The sequence below is a fragment of a genome, unplaced genomic scaffold (genome assembly GCF_019419815.1).
Source record: "Pyrus x bretschneideri cultivar Hongxiangsu unplaced genomic scaffold, Pyrus_bretschneideri_v1 Contig8, whole genome shotgun sequence".
Lineage (NCBI taxonomy): Eukaryota > Viridiplantae > Streptophyta > Magnoliopsida > Rosales > Rosaceae > Pyrus > Pyrus x bretschneideri.
Window position 1 is genome coordinate 4,812,553 of NW_025999820.1, and position 18,827 is coordinate 4,831,379.

General features: G+C 37.5%; 2 protein-coding genes across 3 annotated transcripts; one reads left to right on the plus strand and one right to left on the minus strand.

The window, feature by feature from the left end:
- The first annotated feature begins 317 nt into the window (after positions 1-317).
- Positions 318-5,838, plus strand: LOC103935248 (nicotinate phosphoribosyltransferase 2). The gene is made up of 15 exons (XM_009345014.3): positions 318-629; positions 765-912; positions 1,024-1,143; positions 1,268-1,402; positions 1,515-1,576; positions 1,818-1,893; positions 2,394-2,495; positions 2,741-2,857; positions 2,970-3,028; positions 3,700-3,874; positions 4,107-4,241; positions 4,316-4,414; positions 5,111-5,219; positions 5,358-5,470; positions 5,572-5,838. Exons 1-15 carry the CDS (start codon positions 481-483, stop codon positions 5,647-5,649), a joined length of 1,677 nt encoding a protein of 558 aa, XP_009343289.2. The 5' UTR covers positions 318-480; the 3' UTR covers positions 5,650-5,838.
- Positions 5,839-6,133: 295 nt separating this feature from the next.
- Positions 6,134-15,802, minus strand: LOC103956910 (DNA polymerase alpha catalytic subunit-like). 2 transcript variants are annotated; one of them, XM_048575486.1, is made up of 31 exons: positions 14,543-15,800; positions 14,246-14,416; positions 14,050-14,133; positions 13,831-13,905; positions 13,546-13,610; positions 13,276-13,366; positions 12,991-13,164; positions 12,571-12,734; positions 12,327-12,441; positions 11,547-11,726; positions 11,342-11,455; positions 10,928-11,047; positions 10,520-10,825; positions 10,298-10,390; positions 9,991-10,109; positions 9,820-9,892; positions 9,630-9,686; positions 9,423-9,515; positions 8,889-9,011; positions 8,713-8,810; positions 8,580-8,625; positions 8,293-8,406; positions 8,089-8,172; positions 7,872-7,985; positions 7,679-7,768; positions 7,523-7,593; positions 7,169-7,388; positions 6,946-6,999; positions 6,721-6,840; positions 6,546-6,620; positions 6,134-6,445 (listed from the first exon to the last, which is right to left on the minus strand). In XM_048575486.1, the coding sequence occupies exons 1-31, from the start codon at positions 15,686-15,688 to the stop codon at positions 6,299-6,301; spliced, it is 4,596 nt and encodes a 1,531-aa protein (XP_048431443.1). In that variant the 5' UTR covers positions 15,689-15,800; the 3' UTR covers positions 6,134-6,298. The 2 variants fall into 2 exon arrangements, 1 of the variants encoding a protein (XP_048431443.1); XR_007255023.1 differs by having other exon boundaries at positions 6,378-6,445; positions 6,992-6,999; positions 14,543-15,802.
- Between the last annotated feature and the right edge of the window lie 3,025 nt (positions 15,803-18,827).

The window sequence follows — 18,827 nt, forward strand, 5'->3', positions numbered from 1 at the left end:
TGAAAAAACAAATGACGACTTTAAGTTCATGTTTAAAGTAAAATTAAAATCAAATTTGTAGGTATAGATAAGCCTTGTTTAAAAACAAAATGGACTTGGATCTTTTGACACATGACAAACATATAAAGACATGAATTACAACAGAAAACAAATGTAAAAAATGATAAATATAGAAAATAAACCGGAATATATTCAAATATATATGGTTGGTATACGAAGCTGCCTGCGTAACACCATCAGCGACACGTCAGCCGCACACCCATTCTCTCTCTCCTGCGCTTGGATTCTTCCTTCTTCCTCGTTTCTGACGGTCTCTCTCTCTCTCTCTCTCCTCTCTTTCTCTCTCTACCCTTTCGGTCATCGTAACTGTTTTTCTATCTCTTTCTATACACACACACACACACACACAAACACACACACACAGACACACACATATCAACCAGAAGCAGAAGAAGCAAAAGAAAACTAAGCAATACAAAAATGGCAGCGAAATCGAACGGCCCGATTGATACGGGGCGCGTCATTCCGGGCCCCACCAATCCAATGGTCACGCCCCTGCTCACGGATCTCTATCAGTTCACCATGGCCTACGCTTACTGGAAAGCCGGCAAGCACAACGAACGAGCCGTGTCAGTCTTCTCTCTCTGCTTTCTCACTGCGTTTGTTTCCCGGGAAAATTCTACACTTTCCCGGCAACCAAACGAAGCTTTACATTCTATGGTTGCATAATAATCTAAATATGTTTGTATATGAATTTGTTACAGGTTTGATTTGTATTTCCGGAAGAACCCCTTCGGCGGCGAATACACAATCTTTGCCGGTTTGGAAGAATGCATCAGATTCATTGCCAATTTCAAATTGACTGAGGATGAAATTGCTTTCGTCCGCGAATCGTTGTCTTCTTCGTGCGAGGTAAATCAATTCTGAAACTTTCACTATAAATTTTACTGCTTTCTGTAGTTTCAAATTGTGATTTTGCATGTGTATCGAAAGCTCGAATAATCAAATTGCAATGAACTGTAGGATGGATTCTATGACTATCTTAGAGGAGTTGATTGTTTAGGAGTTGAAGTGTATGCCATTGCTGAGGGTACAGTTGTTTTTCCAAAGGTTCCCCTGATTCGAGTCGAAGGGCCAATTGCGGTGAGAACCGTTAGTCTACTTTTGTTTTCGGGTTTTTGCAACTCTTGTGGTTAGTTGTTGTTGTTGTTGTTTGTCAATCCAGTTGTTATGCTGTGTGTTTTGATTTACAATTTTATTGTTGCAGGTGGTTCAATTGCTCGAAACTCCCTTTTTGAATCTTGTTAATTATGCATCTTTAGTTGCTACGAATGCTGCAAGGCATCGTTTTGTTGCTGGAGAATCAAAGAACCTGCTTGAGTTTGGGCTTCGACGGGCTCAGGTATCTGGAACATGCTTGGGCTGTGACAAGCTCAGGGTTTTCACTTTTTGAGTTCTCTTTTCTGAAGTTCTGAGGTCGGTCGTAACAAAGAAGTCTTTGTTTTGATATTTAGGGACCTGATGGGGGCATAGCGGCATCAAGGTACTGCTACCTGGGAGGATTTCATGCAACAAGGTAATGCTTATCGAAAACTCAGCTGTGGCATATGAGCATTATGATTTTTCCTTTTTCACAACTCTTTTGGATGATGTTTTTCCTTTTTCTAAAGCATATTACTTCTCTTTATAAATCATATTCACGCATTTCTGATATTGGAAAATGACAAATTTCATTTTACCTAAAATTAGCGGCCCTTTTGTTGTTGTCAGTAAAAACCTGGAATAACTTATCTTTATTTCTATGTTACATGTGACAGTAATGTTGCAGCTGGGAAGTTATTCGGGATACCACTTCGTGGAACCCATTCTCATGCTTTTGTCAGCTCATTTATGGTAGGTTACTCTTGCATTCTTATTGGGAATTCAGAAAGAACAACTTCAAATGCATATAGACTTGGGATCTATATTGCATAACATAATAGGTTACAAAAGAAACATTGTAGTTCATATCTACATTTATGTCATCAGTGGTAACTAGAAACGAGTAAGTCTGTTTTAACTATTAAAATACCATTGTATTTATATTATAAGGTAGGTTTATCAATGTTTGAGATTCATTTCTTGTACTAGTTGAGCGCTAAAGCCATATAGTTTATTCATTAAATCTGAGATAAAATTTTGCGATTTTAATGTTATTGTTTTCATCTGATAAGGAAATTACAAACATGATATATCATGAATCCTTAGTAGACTACTAGATTGTGTTTAGTGTCTAGTTCTTGTTGCATGACATTGGAACACTAATTGCTATGAGCATTATGTTGTTGTCATCATGATTTTTATGCCTTTGCATGTGAAGCTACTGTTTTTCTAATTTATCAAACCATTTGCAGAGCCCTGACGAGATAATTGATAAAACACTTCGTAGTAGTGATGGCCAGAGTACTTGTGAGGATTTTGTTAGCCTGGTTCAGACTTGGTTAAGCAAGATTAAGGTGTATGATTTTGTTCTTCACTTTAAAATTCATATGCTTTTCTTTATTTCCATGTTTCTCAATATGCGTTTTTTGCATTCTACTCCTGTTCTAATTTATTCACAAGATTTTGCATATTCATATACACGTCTGCCTTCTTCAGCTGTTTTACACTTTTAATCTCAAATTTTTGTTTTGCTATCATAATAGGATCTAAGATCAGTTCACTCAGACCTTGACATCATTAACTCATGTGTGCTTTGCAGTGGTCAAAATCATTAAATGGCACTTTTGGCGAGACCAATCAAAGTGAAGTAGCAGCATTCACATCATATGCATTGGCATTCCCTAATAACTTTCTAGCTCTTGTAGACACATATGATGTAAGTAAACATTATTCTTCGTAATGTTTAATGATGTGGTTTCGGCCCACTTATACTTTATTGTCTCTTTTAAAAAGTGAATTTTAAAAACATGCCTTTCATTGTTTACCAGGTTATGAGGAGTGGAATCCCTAACTATTGTGCCGTTGCTTTGGCACTCAATGATTTAGGGTATGTTCAAAAGATTTTCATGCAGCAGTTTTAACCGTTCAATAGTGTAATGTTATCCGTTGGATGATTTTAGTATTGTGCAATCTGGAGTGGAATTAAAAAACTAGGTAACCTCTATTGGTTTCAAATGGAAAACTATGGCAACACCAATAAGGTTGATAATGATGACTATGGTTTATAATGTAGGCTCAAAAGCAGTTTGTACGGTAACACATTTCTTTTTTAATGGTTAAAGCCAATATTAGTGCTCAAGCATTTAGGTTGTAGGCATTGACCTCTTAATTTTGAAGCCTACTTTTGGGGGGTGTTTTGGTTGCTTTATTGAGTAAAAGGTTCCCTTTTAGAAGTGAGCGAAAGACCATAGGCCGGTTTAAACCACTGTTGCAGGCTTATGTTGATGTTGCTTCATAAAAAAAATTGCTGTTTTGCAGGTTACTTTTTAAACAAAACATTGCACACTGAAAAATCTCTTCCAGAAAGTTGCCTCTACTCTAGGAACTACTACATTAACCTTGTCTTTCCAATTTTTTATTACTGTTGTGACATCCATATTAATTTGTGCAATGTGCATGCAGCTTGACGACCCTTGACTTAATTAGTTTGGAATCTTTAGGCAATCAACCAAGTATTATTGTAGCTCTCATTGATGAGTTAGATGATGTTATGTCCAGGTACAAAGCAAGCGGAATTAGGTTGGATTCAGGTGACCTAGCATATTTGTCTTGCGAGGCTCGGAAGATTTTCCGCATCATTGAGAAAGAATTTGGAGTACCTGAGTTTGGAAAGACCAATATTACAGCTAGTAATGATCTGAACGAGGAAACTTTGGATGCTTTAAACAAACAGGTAATGATTCTGAACTTGTGGGGCTCTAATAAAATATGTTGTGTCTTCTCAAAAAATAAAGTATGTTGTGGCTTGAGAACTGTACAAAGTTATCTGATTGCTGTTTTTTTATAGCATTGATATGACAACCTTCAAGTTGTTTATCTTTTAATCTAGGGATTTATTACCACACGACTAAATAACATTCTGTTTAACTCTAATCTCTCAACTAATTCAGCTGTTTCTTGTGTAGGGTCATGAGGTTGACTCATTTGGAATTGGAACCTACGTAGTTACTTGCTATGCTCAAGCTGCTTTAGGGTGTGTTTTCAAGCTTGTTGAGATAAATAATCAGCCCAGAATTAAACTTTCTGAAGATGTCACAAAGGTTTGATCATACTGCCAACAAGTTTCCAGTACTATTATCCTTTAGATTATGATATTTTTCTATCCATATTTTAGGTCTCCATTCCTTGTAAAAAGCGGAGTTACAGACTGTACGGGAAAGAAGGTTATCCCCTGGTAGATATAATGACGGGGGAAAATGAACCACCTCCAAAGGTACCTTGTCAACTTGGCCTCTGCATCCATTACACCACATGCTATCTCAGATTGTTTAGTAGATGTTATATTTCTCAGTCATATATCCGAGTGCATATTGACATATACATGCAAACAGAAACATCTTTCATAATTTGGGTTAGCTATTCCAAAGAGCTTGCAAATTAGTAAATATATTTTGATTATCACGTCAATTATGGGTTTTTCTTACGTCAGAAAGCAGAGTTATGTACTGGAAATCTGGTCTCTCTTTTATTGTTGGAATAATAGTGGAGTGCATTGAACTTGTCATGCTATATGCTAGTTGACAAGATGGGCAGGAAATTATTAATTTATTTTCCCAAGAGGGTTGGAAAAATACAAAAAATTAAAAGATGGAAGTTAATTCTGCACTTATTGTGAGTTCCACACCCATGAGTAGGGGCTCCAGTGGTTAACGTCTTCCCGAAGTAGGGTCGTTCGGGGGGATGGAAAGCAGTTCAGGGGACTTAATTCAAAGAGATAAATGGAAGAGAGTAATATTGCAGACCATCTAATAAGACGTTTATTTTAATTCTTCAAATCCCTAATAGCTTATAATTTCAGTGTACATCATTTGCTTGCTCCTTTGGATTCTATACAAGAGTTTACTCCATGTGATGATCGCTAGAATGATGAAGCATAAAAGTCCTGTTTTATTTACATTTCAACTTGCAGGTGGGAGAAAGAATCCTGTGTCGTCACCCTTTTAATGAATCAAAGAGAGCATACGTGGTGCCACAGCGCGTTGAAGAACTTATGAAATGTTTCTGGCCAGGGACTCCAGGTAGACTTTCAGGGTATTTAATAATCGTTGGAAATAGAACATCATCTGAACGTATAGCGTTGAGTAGACTCCCATCCCATTGTTGTGTTTGTGTTATTGGTCTCTATAACTCTGACCCCGGATTTTTGTTGATTGTAGGTGGAGTAAGAGAAGATCTGCCATCATTAAGGGACATTAGGGAGCGCTGCATTACACAACTCAAGAAAATGCGTCCCGACCACATGAGGAAACTAAATCCAACGCCGTACAAGGTACGAATGAACTGAATCAATTGATATTGATACGTCTGCTGAAATTATTCTCATTTCCGAGTGACTACATATTTAACTATAATTATTTCTATGCCAAGTAGGTTAGCGTGAGTGCGAGTTTGTACGAATTCATTCATTTCTTGTGGCTCAACGAAGCACCTGTTGGGGAGTTGCAGTGAGTGTAATAGCAAATGGTTTACATGAAGCAGTATACGCTTTCCAGTGCAATCGACGATTGAAGTTAAATTGTAGAGGGGGTAATTTATTGGCTTTCTCGTTAGTGGAATAATGTTGCTTACTTCCCTGCATGTTGTTCGACAATGCGATGCATCATTAATTTTAATAAGATTTAAGATCGAAAATTTGAAGAAAAATGTAGTTAACAGCATCGCATCCTCTGAGCCACTTGATTGGAATGGATGTGAACTACTTTCTGCCAACTCCATCTCTAGTGGCAGCAAAAGTTCTATGGTGTTCCGGAGTGTTATTTTTCCGACTTTGTAACCGTAAGATTTTAGTTTGTGTTTTTGACGAAAGATCAGACGGCTAAAAAGCTCAGAGTATTTCTATAGCACGCTAGAAAATCCTACTTCTCTTTTGTTAAGTGGGAAAATTCTTTCCTTTTGTTATATCAAATTTTCAAAATCAAATTTGCAAATCAAATAACTAACGTGAAGATTGATAAATGGATTAGAGTTTTGGATTATTACTTGAATTCCTTCTATAAACGTTGCTGATAAAGCAGCAACCAATCAATCAATATATATATACACGCACACACACGAATAATGACGCTTTACCCTGAGATCTGCAAAACTTCAAAACAATTTAAACTGCAACGCAAAGATCTAGCAGCTGTATCCATCCGTACGCACAACGGTCCCGTATCCTCTGAACTGTTGAGGCAGCCAAATTCACGACTGACCGAACTTTGGCCAACTCCATCTCTACCGGTAGTCTAGTGCTTGCCTCCGTCTGCAAATCCAATTGCACCAAAAGATTAAGACTTACCATTCCTAAAAATACAAGCTCCACACCAAGAACTAATGCCCCGGTGAAGACAAAAGTCGATTACCTTTTCTATGCAGCGCACCATATCCAAGACATGGCAGAAAAACGAGAGCTGCTTGTACAGATCTGCTTCCGTGTACTGGTAAAGGCGCGTTAACAGCATATTAGTTAGCTAGACGAAAAGAGAGAATAGAAGAAAGCGTTTTTATATTTCTCTTCAACAAGTTTTTGATGCATACCTTTCTTACAAGACGCCCATTGCAGCGAGGGTAGTCTGGACAAACTGTTCCCCTCTCAGCATTGCCAACAAGCCGGAGGTTGAGACTTCGTGTGTTGTATTGGCAAGATTCATCGTCACACTGAAAGTAAAATCAAGAGATTGATATTTAATTTGAATTTATCAACCAAAAACAATCACTACACCCGTGCGGTTCCCTAGTATAATCTGCAGGAGGAAGATTTACCGTCATAAAGCCCCTATAGTACATTGAAACAAAACCGTCTACTTGCCTTTTCACCTGAAAGACAAATACAGTATCCGAAGGAGTGTGTTCATTAGATGCCCGACGACAATTTGGTAATGAAAACCATAAGCACTTTTTCAGACCCCAAATCTCTAAAGATTAACAGTTTCATTGACAAATAATTATAGTGGCACTGTGCAAAGGGATGAGTTAGTCTATATACCTGGTTGGCTATCATAACAGGAGACAGTCTGCCCATGTCTCCTTCCCCGGGGCATTTTGAACAGCGTAATGTATGCCAAAAATCACTGGTAGATTCCTCCGCTTGTGAGTTTGTTTGCTTTTCGGTGATTGACTTAGAAATGGAATTCAAGATAGTTGGACAATTATAAGTATCGGAGCAGCTAGGACATGCCAAGATCAAAGGCTCACAACCGCGAAATCTGCAATTCATCACATGAATACATCTATCATTTCCAGATACAATTTTCATCGTGTTCATTCCAATTTTAAACAAATTATAGAGTTTAGGAACCAGTGGACAATATGAAAGACTTGAGAAACCAGATAAGGTTACCTCTCTTCATCATCAAGAAGGGACAAGCTGGAAGGATCATCTCTGACAGCTTCACTTGAGTTACCTTTGAACTAAAATTTTCCAATTTCAAAGTTACATTACAATGAAAAATCCTATCAATCACCTTCAGAGAATGCCTGGGGATGTTGATTTTACCTTAGAAGAGTCAAGTCCTAAGCAATCAGCCAAGCGTCCGGGGCTGGTACCCTGAATTGAAGCACAAAGACGTGATACCACAGGATGAATCTGCAGAACGGAATTAAGTCATCAACCAAACAGCAGAATGTACTACACAAATGACAACACTCCATGACAAGTTAGATTAGAGCAAATAAATTGGATAAAGAACCTGCTGGGACAAGTAGTAATCAATGTCAATCATCCATTTCCCATCTTCTCGTTTTAATTCATCGGGATGTCTAGCACGTTGAGCAATCGCCATTGAATTACCTAAACTAGTCCCCTGTCCAAGAAATGGGAAGGAAAGTGAGAGGCTAAACATGATTAACATCACCATTTTAATATTAGAACAGGGCTCAGAGAACACATTCTACTGCATCACAAACCTGCTCACAGCAAATAATATAGGGGACTGTATCGCCAGCAGAACAACCCGCAGAATAACCACCTTGCTTCAATCTTAATGCCACCTAGGATTGTTTGGAGAAGCATCAATGCAACAGAAACATGAAGAAAAAAAAAACACACACATCGAGTATATGGGACCAGACCAATTAATACTGAACATAAAATAAGCTTCTTGAACTCACCTGGACATGTGGTTGGTTTTTGGCATCTGGGTATGCTTCAGGTGGTTTAGTCAATGACTTAGTGATGACATATTTCTCAAGTGCTACTTGTCCGTTTCTCATCTCCTCTTGCACCTGTTCAAAATTGTAACACAACAACTCGGTCATTTAATCAAATGGCCACGTAATAGGAAAGGAATCTACGAAGAATTAGTGTATAATGGCTATGTTCTCTAAGGGAAAATCAACAAAGAATCAACCCACAAAGAGTTCAACACAGAAAACATGGAAAGGGACCACGACCTCACCTTCATCAGAGCATCATGAATTGATTCAACGACATCCTCACATGACCTGTGAGCCACAAAAGTGACTGATCAGTAACCTTTGCAAAAATCAAACTGACAATATCAAAATAAAAAGAGCTATAGCACAGCATACCCTCCTGATAAAATTTGACTTAGGCAGAAATCTCCCAGTTCCTTCGAAAGCAAGCTCCAATCCCGGCGAACCATATCAAGGCCCTTACGCTCAATAACCTGCACCAGAAAGTATTAACTTCTATCATCTCAAGAAATTGTTAAATGAAACTGGAAGTTTGATAATTTTTATATTACCTCATAGGGCATCTCATTCTTGAATTGCACCTTCACAGCTGCATATTTCTTTTTCTTGAGAAGCAGCATTCTCTTGTACAACCCGTCAAGATCAATTTCCAAACACCTATACTTCTTGTTAACCTAAAATGCAAAAAGATAGAGAAATCACCCCTCATACAGACATAAGCTTTGTATAAATAGATAGGAGATAACTCAAAGACATAGAATCTTGTGACAGATACTGATAAGGTGGTGCTGAAGTGTCAACTTTCCTGGAAGAAAAAAAAATGCTCTTTGCATTGTCTAAGAAATGGTTATGGAAACTATGATGTTATTTTCTGCAGAAACATTTCTCTTTTACTATATCTGTGGACTTTTCTAGAGATAGTTAAAGAATGGAACTTTCTTCACAAATCAAGACGCACCAATTGCATCCATTATGAAAATGGTTTTAGCGACAAGAACATTAAACAAACAGGAGAAGGGTTTCAAGTGGAAAGTTTACTGACCACATCATATTCAGATAGCACTTTATCATGGTTAGAACCTCACCTCTTGAATGACTTTACATGCGATTGCTTTTGCTTTTGCAATATCATCCAGTCCACTATAAATCATGATTGAATCGGTATCACCATAGATTACCTGCAAGATAAAACAATAGTGGCACGTCCTTCTTAATCAGTCAGTTGAGATAACTCAGATGTGGATATTGGAAAACTACATTAATCACTGCTAGTATGATATACAAGAAATGACCTCTAGGTTCAAATTGTTCTGAACAAGATCAACAGTACTTTGCAGAATCTCTCTCCCCTGCACAACAATTATGGGACTTGCTCAAACTGAATGGAAGCATTTGGTGTAAAAGTCAACATATTTGTTTATATTAGATGTGAACAATCCCCTGCAGTTACAGTGAAAACTAAGCAACACATATTTCTCTTACTTGCAGTGTTATAAGCTCTGCCAGTGGCTTTGCATAAAATCTCGAATTTGGAAACCCCAAGCATCCATACATACTGCAATACCAACCATATTCACATATATATATTTACATATATGAAATACAATTAAAGTGACAACAAAAAATAAAAAGGCCTATAAAGGCAAAACAAACCTATTTGCCGTCAGCTTTAGAGCTTGCTGTTGAATGTCAAGTTGCTGGATCTTGAGACCAGATGCAGTCTTCATCCATTTCTTTACATTTCTCCTCCTTTCAACTAGATCTTTTAACAACTGCAAAGTAGTGGAAAAAGCATATTATATACATGCACCTACTTTCTTGAGAATGAGAAAATGGAAACAAACTATGAGGCATACAATACATGTTATAACAGATTGTGACAGATATGAAGACAATCTGTTTGAGCTAAAAAGTGCAGGATGAGTAAACAAAGAATTCTGTACTGAGGATGATATTATACCTCAGGTAGGAGCCCAATTTTTTTACTAGATGGTAAACGAGGAGCCAATCCTTCTGAAGATCTTTCCACTGTTGTGAAACAGATATTGTATTCCTGTAAAATTAAATCAGTATGAATACTCTGTAAAACCATTTCCCTCTCTTTACATCAGGGAGAAGAAATAAATTGAAAGTAGGCATCTAGGCGATGGAGTAAGTAAAGTCCAGAAGTAATAATGCTTACCTGAATAATAGACGGGTAAAGACTATTGAAGTCGAGAAGTAATATATACTTGTCATATAACCCTCTTTTTGGCTCCAATACCAATCCACCTGCATAGGCAGGACCTTTCTTGCCTTTCCCATGATCCTTCTTTGCATCATTATCAAAATTTACATCCAACTCATCAACATTTTTACCATCAACACCATTATCTGTTTTACGCTTTGCCGAATTTGTTTCCTTCAGATGCATCTTGTCTGGAACAATATATTTTTTTGCATGGAATGCATGCAGTAAAAGATATTCTACTCTTTGAGCCCTAGCACCCTGACAAATGCATAGATTAGATTTAGACCACCTATACCTTTTAGACCACGTCCAGTATCAAAATTTGAATTCATCAAATAGAAAAAACATCATAGGACTCACTTGTAGGGTTTTTCCCCACAGATTACCGCTTATCTTTGTCAGCTGACGGGTGAGGGGAAGAACACTCAAATGAAACATGAGTTCCATAGACAGCCATGCATCTGTCTCACCATAGTCAATCTGAATACATGAATAAAATAACTATATGATTTTGTTTCAAAGAGAAGACAGGAAAGTTAAGCTTTTTAACAGAAGGCTAGTGTGAAGAAAGAAACGAGAGAGGTTTAAAAAAAATAGGTTTTGGATTAGAAAACCACAGCCTTTTCACCTAACTATGTATGTATATGATAAGAGGTACTATATAAGCTAGAGATTATAATGACAGCCGTAGTAGTCTAGCATAAAATAACAGAACAATATTAAAACGACTCTAAAAAGACAAATACAGTTTGTAATATAAGTATGAGAACGTACCAGTTCCGTTAGAAATTCTGATTTCTGGAACATTCTAGGAATTTCATGCGGCAAGATCTCCTTTCGGTCTTTATTCAGCTGAGTCTTTGCAAGTTGTGTCAAAGAATAGCTAACCTGGAAAGGCAAAACATTGCATACATGAAACGCTGATGACCTAAACCTAACCAGCAATACCAAGCATATAATCCAAAACACAAGTACTTACCTCCCTTAACAAGTCACGGGAACACAAGTATGTATCACACAAAAGGCGACCAGAAATGCAGGACATGATCCCTAGACTTGCTCCAGATCCAAAACTGGACCCTCCTTTTGCAAGGTCAGGCATCACAGCACGCTTGAGACGGCCTATTTTGGACCACATGGCATTTGGCACCTTACAAGCCTACAAATATTAAACATCTTTAAATATTCATGGGAAATGGTAGCTGATTAAGTGTACGAACTTACAAATAATGCATAAAAAATAATTTAGCTTTTATTTTTAAATTTTTAGGAAAGAGTGTTACCAATAATAATACATAGAATTTACAAATATGGCACAAATGAATTTGCATGTGGAAAAACCAGGATGAGCAGAAAGAGAAGAATTGCATAACAAGAAACAGGCATTTGAAACAGTGGAAGGTCAAGAAATTTGCAGTGGAACGACACGGTGACAGAAAGCTGCATTTGGAGAGTGATGTTTTTTGTTCATAGTTTGAAACTTTAAACCAAGTCTTTAAAAATAGTGTCAAGTTTTTTTGTTTGTTTTTTTTTATGCAAAATACAAGATATGTTGCACCGAAACATCATGTAACTGATGACGAACTGCATCTGGTCAGCAGTCTGTATTTCATCCAGTTTGCCTCTAGATGCATATATTTTAGCAAAAGGATGACCTTATCGATCACAAATGATAGAATGATTTCACCAAACTCATTGAAATAAACATAACAAGGATAGATGCAATCAATTTTTAACATAAAGGCAAAAGTATTCCCACCTTAGCTCTACGGAGAAGGACATCCAGGTCAAACCCAGATATATTGTGTCCAACAAGAACATCACTGTCCAACTTGTGTAATTCAATCATCAAACGGTTTAGTAAAGCCCTTTCGCTGCAAAACAAAGTTCAGCTTCAATGGACAGTGAACCTAAAATACAGTTTTTAATGGAATAGTTGTTATTTTTTTATTGAGAGCAAAGAAAAGGATTGATTGAGAATTAGATATGCTAGTTAACCCCACGTGCTTTCGATGCTTAAAACATTTGATCCAGCTTTAGAATTCTTTTCTGTAGCCACCTTGGTGAAGCCCATGGGAAATATGCCTCCATCAAGTTTACGGACAACAGTAAAATGGCTCAGCATGCCAGGTCTTGTCCACTCTGATGCCAACACGGGAGTGTCAATCTGAATTGCCAAAGAGCACAATATAAGTATATTGAAAACAATTTTGGTGAACCTTAGCAAAAAATTTCAGCAAGTATAGTATATGAATATATGGCTTCAAACTTCGTTGACTGTAGAAGTGAAACAAATGGATGAAAATTTCATTGCGTGTTAGTCTGTAGGCTTAGATAATTGTGCATCCCAAGAAGATGCATCAAAAGTCACAGAAAAAAACAAAACTAAAACAAGCAGTGCTAAAAATGATTCTAGAACAAACCTTGGCCTTGTGACAGCAGATAACAGATGCAGAGACAATTTCATCAAAATTAATAGTTTTCAAACTTATTGCGGTAACAACCACTGGGGGAGCCTCTGCAGTTTTCTTTGGACAATTTGAGACCTGTACGTCTTTTGCAGATTTAACGACCACCTCAAATTTGCACCAACTTACCTGTATGATAGAATAATCAAAGTTATCACAGATGAACCCAAAAACAAGTAAAATATTGAGCTCACAATCATGGCTAAAATGATAACAGATGTCCAGACTTGGAGATCTCACCCGTTGTGAAACTGTGCGAAACTCAGAACCTGAAACTGATAGCCAAGAAGGTCCTTTTATCTTCCTTTTAACAAGAAAAAGCTCCAACGCACTGTAAGTTATGATATGTTAGGTTTTCTCTAATGTATTAAAGAAAGAGCGCCAAAGAAACATAAGCTAGCTCCATTCTCTAAGGTCACCACTAGGAAAATCCAGGAATAAACACAAATGAAAGATTTGAGAGTTATAGATCAGACATCAAACTGAAGGACATGCTATAACTTCTTGTACCTGCTATGTGTTCCTAGAAGAGCATGGAATGTTTCTCCTTTGAGATCTGCTGGAAGTCGGGGATCCTGCGACAGTGCAATCAGTACTCATAAAAATGGAATCAAATGAACTTTGACACTAAATCATCAAGTCATTAACCATCACTGTCTCACAGCATGCAGCTGTAAAGAACAAAAACCTAGGAAACTCCAAATGTTTACTAGAAAGATGTAACATAGTTGATATGCAAATTGAAGGTGTACTTTATTTCTATTAACTGATTCAATTACAGGTTGAGTGTTATACCTTGAATGGATAATTGATCTTAAGTACATAATTCTCTCCTGCAGGTATGTCAGATCGCTCAAATGCATAGTTTCTCTGTTACATGTGTTCACATAACACTCAATGAGCAACAAAGTGGAACAAATAACAGGAAAGTTCTGCAAAGACTCAATAAACTTCACTGGTTATAATTTAATCAAATTCAAAGTTGGAAATATATCCATGATTATATCTGCAAACCTTAACCGGTGCCATGCTAAAAGCTGATACATTTTGATCCAACAACTTCTTTGCTATGTCACTCTTTAAACCCGAAGCCATGTCCTGATAACAGGAAAAAAAAAAAAGCATGATCAGCAGCAAAGAAAATTAAATGCTAGTCCAACAAGAACTACATGGTATGTGTGTTCCCGCTTGTTGAAAAACAAACACCTACGTGCAGCTTTGTACGGAATTCTCTGGATGATATCCTTGACTCTTCGGCATCCTTTTCAAGCTTCATGATTTCATCACTGTGAAATACAGAACTGTTTGGAATTGCATAGACACATCTCTGCATGTTCTCTACAACCACACAACAACTCTGGTATGTACTTCCTGCTTTGACCTAGAGTGCAACATGATCAAACATGCAAGATAAGAACTACACTTTAGAAATGAAACAGATTTACAAACTTTCATTCATAACGAACCAAACAGAATTTAAGTTACATCAAACTATTGTCATATTTACCTTCCCAAACAGATAAAGCTTGCCCATATTAGCACCATAGAACTCTTCATAAGCATCAATCATGTAAAAAGGCAGTGAACCATCTTCTTCCAGATCACATTGCAAAAGCTCTTCGTTATTTGAGCCACTATTGACCTCCACAACGCTGCCACCAACATTCCCATCCCCTCCAGTCCTCACCGCCTTCCATCCAGCCATAGCACTCAATGACGGGTCCTTATTATCTTCCTTAATCTTTGCATTCAAAGTGAAAACCTCTTCCTTTTTCTTCACATGTTCCACTTTCTCTTCAATGAAATTCACATTTTTCTCCTCAATTGCCCCTTCCCCCTCTGAAAAATCATGGATTTCCTCAATTGGGGGATCACCGACTTCGAAAACCACCTCCTTCTTGCCCTCATTTTCTTCAACCCCTTCATAAATCTGCACAGAACCCACCACAGAATCACTACCACTTGCCACAACTCTATCCAATTCAACCTTCATTGCTATATTGACACCCCTATCAGACCCAATTTCACTCTTAACACACGAATTCGACACAAAAATCTTGTTCGACTGTCCCCTCCTCCGCTTCTCCCGGTCATACTCATCCGGCGCAAACTCCGCAATCACATCATCGACAATACTATCACAATTCAACCCTTTCCCCCTTTCATTATCTCTATTTTTCCCGAAAACTGACGACGTGAACATCGACGAAAGCCTCTGCTTCCCCATCATCGCCGCCGCCGCCGTAAGCAACGAATTGGGCTTTTTGGGCCGAGGCTCTTTGTCCTTGTCTTTTTCCTTTTTCTCGACCTTCTTCCTCTTGGGCCTATCGCCGCCGTCCGATTCATCCGATGACGGACCGGCCCGGGTCCAGTCCTCTTCCTCGCCCTCATCGCAGTACCCTAGGCCGTTGTCGTCGACGATGAAGCCCCAGACCTCTTCCCGTCGTTTGGCGACAATTGCGTCGTACTCGTCGTCTCCGACGGTGTCGTAGATTCGGTCCTCCATCTTGATTTGGAACCCGCCAGTTTCAGATCGGCGGCCGCCATGGCGGAGAGCTTTGAGGCGTTCGAGGGCTCCGGCACGGGCCGACGCCTCTGGTCCTCGGCTCCGCCGCCTGGCGTTGGCAGCCGTTGCTTGCTCGTCGTCCGCCATTGACTGCGTGGTGGATCTCTGTGTGTGAGTGTCAGTGGTTCTGGGTGTAGTCACCTTAACATTTTGTGGTTTTGGCGGGAAGGGATATTTTATTAGGAGGGAAATGGCGGGATCGTATTTGGATGTTTGTCTTTTCTTTTTCCTTTTTGACTCCCTTGCTACGTGGCGCTAGTTTAGCATCTACCAATCGAGATATTGTTTAAGGACTGAGTATTCAGGTGGAATTCTAAATGCCATAATATAGAAAGGAAATTAATGAAAAAAAATTGAAAGTTTTGAGTTTTAACAATAACGACAAAATAAATAATGTTAGGATTAATTTTTTAATATAAAATAAATAACTTCGAATTTACTTGCCCTCACATTGCTGTTGATGAATTTAAATTTGGAAAGTGATTTTCACACCTTTTTAGTTTTTTTACACACCTTTTTTATATATGGTTGTTGAATTAAATAAATCAAACAAAATCAATGGCTAAGATTATATAGATGTATGTGATAAGCTAAAAATAGTGTGTGAAAATCACTCACGCAACTTGTCTACCATCGGCAACGTCATTGAAGACTAAGTTCTGGCTTCCTACGATCACTTAAGGAGTTTTGTACCCATATACGTCACCAAGCCAATACCGTGGCCCATGCATGGCTCGTTACAATTGGAACATCGGAGATCAATGTGTGGCTGGACTACCCTCCGTTCTTTATCACTGACCTCCTTGTTGAGGACCTGATGTAACTTGTTGTACGTTTTAAATAGCGTTTTGAACTATCCTTTGTAAAGCTCTTTTGAGTTTTGAAGTCAATTTGGCTTCTACCATTTAATAAAATACCTATTGTTCCACCTCAAAAAAAAAAAAATTAAAAAAAAAAAACCTCCATCTATTCAAGAGCACATAAAAAACAAAGTAATTAGGATAAGAGTATGATTTCTGTACATATTAGAGATAGCATGTGTTTAGGATTAGGAATGGTAACCAAAACTTTTTGTGAGATAAATTGTGTTACTTAATCCAAAAGTCTTAAACTCCTTTTTATCATTTTGGGTAATACTTGAAACGGATATCTTAGCCTTGAAACAATTTTTTGTAGGATTTGGTACTCACCCATACTTGTTATTATTGGGTCTTTTTCAGCCCACAAAATGATGCACACGAGGAAAGAAATTCTGAAAGTCTAATTGAAGTCAAAACCCATAGAAGATTGAGAAGCCCAAGGCCCAATGGAGTTAAAGGAAGACTTATTCAAGTACTAAAGTCGTCCCCTTGCCACCTTAGTCTAATTAAGGCTACATAAATTACTTTCCGACCGCTAGATGCAGGTGGACAAACTGACAATTTTATGGTACAAGGTTTGAAGAGCAGGCCTACTCAGACACTGACCAGGCCATGTGTCAACCAACAATCAAAAGCAAGAGCTTATGATGGGACATAAAGGTAGTCGAGCTGCTGCTCAGAATGACAATGTTAGTTAATCAAGGCCGAGAAGGTCACTCAGCACATATATCTCTAGAAGAGCGCGCAATCCCAACTGAGTAAATGTCACTTCACTGCCGAATGTCAAACTGATGGTTAAAAAGTTATAAGCACATTGGTCAAGAGGGATGGCGCATTAAATGCTAGAAATTTGAGATTAGGTTTGCCTAAGGCTTATGGGTTCATTGAGGACTTAGATAAAGGGGTGGGAAACTCTTGTAAAGAGGTCGACGACTAAAGTGAGAGAGAATTTTAGTCTTAGCCAAGTGTTATAGAGGATGTAGCCTACTTTTAAGAGGTGAGTCACATAAATCTTGAGTCTATTTCATTCTAATTTTTATACCAAGGCCACCAATGACTAATTATTTTAATTTTTTAACCATCATGTTTTGAGCATTGACAGTACTGCTAATGTCAGCGCTTAAGAACATGCATGTTTATTAAATATTTTCGAAAATAAGAATGATATGGAACAATGCCAGAATAGTTTGTCAGAAGAATTGAAAGTTTTAAACTCGTAATCTCTAACCATGGATTAAGTAATTAACTTGAGAAGAAAGCATCTCAGAAAAGCTCTCTGTTAAAGCTGCTAATTGATTTAATTAGTTAAATTAAATGTAATGAAAAAATGTATTAGCATAGTAATTTTTAGGGACCATAATGAAGGAATTCTTAATGTGGTATGTTCCAAAAAATTAGAATAAAATAAGGAAAATCAACGAAAATGACTTGAAAACTTTCAGTTTTAACGACAATGACAAAATAAAGGGTAAAGTGAATAGTACCAGGATTAACTTTTTAGTGTAAAAATGTGATTTTTCGTTAAAGTGCATAGTACCAAGAGTTTTTCGTTAAAGTTTCTAATAAAATATTGGGGCAGTTTGGAGTAGAGCGGATTCCAATACGTAAATAGGTGATCACTCATATCTGATGCATCATAGTTGTTGAAACATAAAATCATCCCACTATAAAACAAATCTAGTAGTTTTATCGATTTAAGTTAATAAAGTAGAAGTTGATCCATGCCGATATAAAAGAAAAATCCTACCACAAATTTAGATATTTTAGATATATCTTTAGGAAAAATATTATATTCAAAGTTGTGTTATCTATACACGTATTTTTACATTTTACACACTCTTAATTTTTCGCCGTCAACTCGAATAATAGATCAATGAACAAAAATTACTAGAGATGTGTAGAGGGTAAAATGAAATGTGTGAATAGCACTACTGTATATTTTGTTTATAGTCAGGTTATCTTCTAAATTGACAGTTTGCATGTATATATATGAAATGAAGGTCGTAGGTAGCTTTTAAAACTAAAATTATGAAATTAATGGATTAGTTGTATAAAGAGAAAGAGTTGCATGAGACATTGAGATTTGAGACCGTGACTTGAATATTGTATGACACTGAAATTGTCCCTGCACCTAAAAACGATGGAACGTAGGAAGATGCCATCTACAGATTACGTACGTATTAAGCGTTTTCCAATGTAAGCTGGTGAAAAAAAACAACAAATAGGTTCGTCACGAATCATTGCCTAATACACAATCAAGTGAGAAACCAAGGAAACGAAAAGAAATAATAAGTACATGGTCCGGGTGGTTAGAGTTTTTTTGTTTAAGTTGCTGCGTCTCAAGTACAAACTCTACCTCATTTTTC

Excerpts from the sequence above, each read along its gene's own strand:
- LOC103956910 (XM_048575486.1), bottom strand. The coding sequence starts at position 15,688 with ATGGCGGACGACGAGCAAGCAACGGCTGCCAACGCCAGGCGGCGGAGC. Across the intron at positions 11,048-11,341 it reads CAGAATTTCTAACGGAACTG|ATTGACTATGGTGAGACAGA; the intron begins GTACGTTCTCAT and ends TCATGTATTCAG. Across the intron at positions 8,173-8,292 it reads AAAACCAACCACATGTCCAG|GTGGCATTAAGATTGAAGCA; the intron begins GTGAGTTCAAGA and ends AAACAATCCTAG.
- LOC103935248 (XM_009345014.3), top strand. The coding sequence starts at position 481 with ATGGCAGCGAAATCGAACGGCCCGATTGATACGGGGCGCGTCATTCCG. Across the intron at positions 2,496-2,740 it reads CTTGGTTAAGCAAGATTAAG|TGGTCAAAATCATTAAATGG; the intron begins GTGTATGATTTT and ends TGTGCTTTGCAG. Across the intron at positions 2,858-2,969 it reads CTCTTGTAGACACATATGAT|GTTATGAGGAGTGGAATCCC; the intron begins GTAAGTAAACAT and ends ATTGTTTACCAG.